At 36.2% G+C, this 5,648-nt stretch overlaps 1 protein-coding gene across 1 annotated transcript; it reads right to left on the bottom strand.

The window, feature by feature from the left end:
- Positions 1-2,663: 2,663 nt before the first annotated feature.
- LOC11425474 (F-box protein SKIP23) lies at positions 2,664-4,913 on the bottom strand. The gene is made up of 2 exons (XM_003599152.4): positions 3,551-4,913; positions 2,664-3,108 (listed from the first exon to the last, which is right to left on the bottom strand). The coding sequence occupies exon 1, from the start codon at positions 4,688-4,690 to the stop codon at positions 3,563-3,565; it is 1,128 nt and encodes a 375-aa protein (XP_003599200.1). The 5' UTR covers positions 4,691-4,913; the 3' UTR covers positions 2,664-3,108; positions 3,551-3,562.
- Between the last annotated feature and the right edge of the window lie 735 nt (positions 4,914-5,648).

Here is a 5,648-nt window from a genome sequence, read left to right as displayed (position 1 = left end):
ATCTGTGATAGTTTAATTTGCCGGTGTCTGCGATAGACTGACCGCTGAAATGCCAGTTGCTTTTGTGATTGTTCTTAGACAAGGTTTGTTTGATTCTATGCTTTTTGATAGGATGTGTTTTGTATTAGCTCTAGTTGGGAGTAATATGGCAAGTGGCATTAAGTTTGAGTTGTTGACAATCTTTGGAACCATGGGTGAAGAAGATATGTGACACGACGACTCATAAATTAGAATTAGACACCAATGTTTTGGAAGTTAGTTTTATTATTTGAGGCAAAATAAAATACTATCATCTATTTAATCGTCGTATCCAACTTGTATTGATTTCAAAGGTCAAAGATTTTATAGGGAAGAAATATTCGAAAAACATATGAGAGGTGTTGTATACATTAGACAACACATACCTGATATTCATCTGACAGCCATTTTAAAGCATTGATGCTTCCTAGGTAAACAACATATAGGATTTGTAGTATATTAGGGAAGTTGTTATAATTTCTCCATTTAGGGGCACTGTCATTGGTGTCCCCCTCAACCTAAAGATTGGAAATGTAACGTTGATGGATCAGGAAAAGGGAAACCTGAACCGGTAGGCATAGGTGGTGTCATTTGGGATTCGCAAGGAAATAGGTTAGCTGAATTTGCTGCATCTGTCGGCATTGGAAATTCAAATGAAGCAGAATTTTCGGTGATTATCTTTGCGTTAGAGTTAATTTTGGAGCAGAGGAGTCTAGAGCATAATATAATTATTGAACTGGATTCGAGGAACACATTGTCATGGATGAATAAGGAGGCTTGCCCATAGCAGATGAGATTTTATTGTAATAAAGCAAGTAACATGTTACTGGTATTAAAAGATGTTTATTTCGTTCATGTTAATCGGAAGGCGAATCAAATGGCAGACAAGATAGAAAGGGAAGGTTTGTCCATGACAGGAAAGTGTGGTGGTGTGGCTTTGGAGCAGTGTCAGTGTGTGAATGGTCATATTTTCAGTTCTGATGTGGTTTATTGAGATATGTTTTTGCTGACTGGTGTGGATTATTGTGATGATTCTACTTCTTTTACTTCAGTTCTGTTGATTATTGTGTGCAGGTGGTCTGATTTGCTTGTATTGGTTCAGCTTGGTTGTTGCAGAGCTTTCATTTCCTAGCCTTGTTTATTAATTTTGCCGACATACGCATAGGAACCTTCTTACGTAGCGCCGTCAGAACCGCAAAGCAACAACATACGCATATGAATTTTTGTTACGGAAAACATCATATATTGATTTCATTAGGTTAGAAAGAGCCGATGGCTTCTAATAGAGTGGGTTGTCAAACCCTAACATTACACTCTTCTGCCCATTCACTTCCCACTATTCCTTTCGACCTCATACCATAAATACTTTGTAGGTTACCGGTGAAACTCCTCTTTGAACTCAGATGTGTCTGCAAGTCATGGTAAATCTCTCATCTCCGATCCAAAAATTTCTAAGAAGCACCTTAGTGTATCAACCACGCGACACCTCCACTTCGTAAGCTACAAAGAAGGCTCACTTTGCAAGTACGTTCTCAAGTCTTGTCCACTCCACTATGTCTTAACGAGCATAAACCCTAACTTCACATGGTTTGAGTATTTTGCAAACAATTTTGATGGAGATTATCCTCCGGACAATTTCCGTTACTTCAATGACTCTTGTGATGGAATACTTCGTATTGGAGACGGTTATAAAGGCTTAGGTATATTGTGGAACCCTTCCGTAAGAAAATTTAAAGAGTTGCCACTTTTTGAGAAGCTAGAAGTATCTACTCAAATTAGAAATATGTTTGGCTTCGGCTACATTCTTCTACGGATAGTTATAAGGTGATTGTTGTTCTAGACTACCGCATTTGTGATAGTAAAAGTGGTGATAGTTGGGTTCGCAAATCTGAAGTAAAAGTTCATTCTTTAGGTTCTAATATTTGGAGAAATGCTAGTTCTCGTGAACCATATGCTTCCCAAAATTTTCCATCAGCTGTCAAGCTTTAACTGCATGATTTATTTGTTCACTCCCTATTTTTCAGCAACACCACTGTGTATTGTGGCAAACAGTGAATTGTGATTGGCTACTCTTTATTCTTGAAGAAATCGGGATACTTTCTTTCTAGTGATATAGCACTGCTCATTTTTTATAAGGCTTAGACGCATTATTCACCTTCTAAGTTTACAAAAGTAGCGATTTTGACTTGTTTTAAAAAAAATGGCAAAAGTGACCACATGTTTAGGGAAATATGCTCTTTTGACCCTCTAACATAAAGGAAATATGCTTTTTGTCCCCTTATCTTTACAAAAAAGTTGCGAGGATGACCCTTGTTTTGGGGCATGTGGCGTCCTCTCAGCAACTTTACAACGTTTAGGGCCAAAATTGCTATTTTTTTGTTAGGGGCCAAAATTGCGACTTTCTCAAAATTAAGGTGTAAAAAATGCACTAAGGTTCCGTAGGCCATAACTTCCTTGAAGAGTAGACCATACAAATCATTTCATTCAAAACAAACAAATTTAAAGCCAACCAGTTTGACAGCAGTAAAAAATATATAAATTTTTAATGTCAACTGCTTTTCAAGAATACGAGAGCTTTGTAATAATTGAATCATTCATCCAAAGACGGGATTGAATAGACAGCAAACCAAGTAACAAGATAGAGATTCTAGATCACAAAGACATGGACGAATTATTTCTAGTAATTGCTTGTTTTATCCAACACACATCAAAGGAAAACTATAACAAGTAAAGACTTATACATGGTAATTGTAAAACATTTCCATCCGACTCAAGTCTGTAAATTTGTATACAACAACAACAACCACCAAGCCTTATCCCACTATTATATTTGTATGCTCAAATATAATATATTGGAACTTGTGAAATCACTAGTCAAGCTCAACAGTAAGTAAACTTAGTTGAGATATAAGTCTAACTAATCAATTGAGTTTCAAGTTTATAGCACCGTCAATATAACTTTCTTACAAAGGAGAGTTGAAGAATCCATTAGAACTGCCTATCCAACAGACCAAATTCCACCTCATTTTGCAGCATCTCTTCATATGAACATGTAATCACGAATTAGGAGTTTGTTGGTAAACATATAGTCTGCAAAAGGAACAAATAAAAGAAGATAAACAAACAAACCAACATTGTTAAATCTATTTCAGAAACTTCATAATAATAACTTGTCATGGAGACCTGTATTCATTTTTACATTTTATCGTATATAAGTTACGACACAAAAGAGTGTAACGAAATGTATCAAATAGATCAAGATTTAAGTAAAATCTAGTTGCATGTAAAAAAATGAAGATCTTGTGAAAAATTGGAAGTGCATTTAGTCAGAGAATCTCATAGTGAAGATAACATCATAACAATTTTTTTTTTCTACAAATACTAGTTGAAAAGTTTATTCGAATCTAACAACATTAAAAGTTCATTCGAATCCAACAATAAAAAGTTTATTCGAATCTAACAACATTAACTAAGCGTAAAAAAAAGCTATATCACAATCACATTAAAAAGCTTTTAATGCAAGATAACATACTCAGTTATGCATTCAGCTTCTTTTGACGATCCAATCCGGAGGTGGCCAGAACAAGTTAAAATATTCAGGACAGTCACACAAAGGCGAAACCCGACCTTCAACCAAGTCAAAAATGCAATTCCCATATAGAATGTTTTCAAAATTAAAATTGAGGATGGCGTCATCAATAAAGATGACACAATTCCCTTTGGAAACGCACAAATCAGAAGCAGAAGCAGAAAACGAACATCCATTCCCCAAGAACAAAACCCTATCCCCTAAACTCATCAAATTCACCCATCTCATCTCCTTCTCATCAAGCCTAAGCACATTAACCATTAAATCAAAACCAATAGACTCATAAACATCTACTAACAACAAATCACCGTCACTCTCGACTAAGAATTTGATGTCCCCCCCACCAGAAACCAAAGATTCAGCCACTAACTCGAAAGTGAAGTCATCCAGTCCAAGAGTAGCTGTCCGTCCAGTTTTGTGTACCACATAAGGCCGCCCTTTGAAAATGCAGATGTCTTCAAACCAGGCAGTCATTACAGGAATACCGTTCCGATTCTCGTTGCTGCATTTCAACAGTATTGGTTTTGAGGTAGTGGTAAACGCGCCAAGAACAATAGGTTTTTTCTCGTTGCCCGTGAAAGCAACGATCTTTTCAGGGTACATGTAGTCATAGAGCAAGGAATCATCATGAACAATGAAATCGGTTCCTAAATGGATGACAGAGAGTTTGTTGAAGTCGATGGAGTGAAGTGAATCAAAAGGTGATTGATATGAGATGAGTGGGTTTAAGATTTGGGTTTTGCCATTTGAGTATTGGCGAATTCTTACCAACCAAGGACGATGACGAATTAGGGTTTGTTGTTGTTCATGTGGTGGTTTGATGAGGAAGAAACTGCATTTGGAGAGGTAACAGAAGAATGGAATAGTGTTATCGTTGATGATGGAATCAAATAGAGATCGGAATTTGAAGAGTGGAAATTCGAAGGGTAAAATGTTAAGATGGTGCTTTCGAATGGAAGAAGAGCGCCAATTGCAACAGACTGATCGAAAGCGAATGAGATCGATTTCAGTGTCGATTCCCTGTGATATCAGATTCACAAGATCCATCGGGAGTGCAGACCAATCTGACATCGCCGGCGCCATGGATGATGCCGCTGCGTTTGCTTTCTGCTTCTTTTCACTCGTTAAAGTTTTTTTTTCTTCTTTTACAAAGGGGCCTACCGGAAAAAGAAAAAACTAAAGAGGGATGATCTCGTGTCGCTATCATAACATCAGCTAACACAAACGTAACGAGTAGCATGGTCATAACTCATGTTTGTCAGAGTTTGTACACAAATTCGCCTCACGATAATAATGATACATCTTAACTTCCCACTTTAAAGTAAGCAATCTATCGGAAGTGCCAACGACTCTCGTCTTGATTATGTACGGCATTTTCATAACCTCACTCGAATCGACACGCAACTCCATCTTAAAAAAGTTTTTTTTTTTTTTTTTTTAGATATACGAAATGACAAAGTCATTATAAACTCACACATACAAGTGGAGGTACCGGGGTTCGAACCCCAGTCATGGCATCCAGCCTAACAATTTCGACATTTTATCAAGTTGAGCTAGGACTTCTGAAAAGAAAAAAAACAAGAAGATTTTCTCTTTATTTACCATTTGCGGAAAGACAATGTCCCCTAGTTTTTTGTTTTATTATTATTATTAGGTTTAAGTGTATCCTTCGACCCCTTATTATAAGTCTATCGGACTAATTTTAAATATATTAAAAAAAATTAATAATGTAGTTAATGTTCTCGTTTTATTTGTGAAAATTGAAATTATTTCCTTAGTTACTAAATATTTGTCGCGGTTTTATAATGTATAATATTCACATAATTAAATTTTACCATATTTTTTTCACAAATATGTAGATAAAAATGTTAGCATGTAAAATGTTCAATTTGTTAAGTAATTTAGTGACTGGAGCTCACATATTTTAAATGTGGAGAAGTGGAGTTCCGGGTTCGAACCTCGACCCCTGCATATAGTGCAATGTCCCTACCATTTGAGTTAAGCTCACATGCACAAGATGTTCAATTTGTTTTAACAAATA

The sequence above is a fragment of the Medicago truncatula genome, chromosome 3 (assembly GCF_003473485.1).
Source record: "Medicago truncatula cultivar Jemalong A17 chromosome 3, MtrunA17r5.0-ANR, whole genome shotgun sequence".
NCBI lineage: Eukaryota > Viridiplantae > Streptophyta > Magnoliopsida > Fabales > Fabaceae > Medicago > Medicago truncatula.
This window is presented reverse-complemented; position numbering and strand designations above follow the sequence as displayed.

Coding starts and splice junctions, on each gene's coding strand:
- LOC11425474 (XM_003599152.4), bottom strand. CDS start 4,690: ATGGCGCCGGCGATGTCAGATTGGTCTGCACTCCCGATGGATCTTGTG.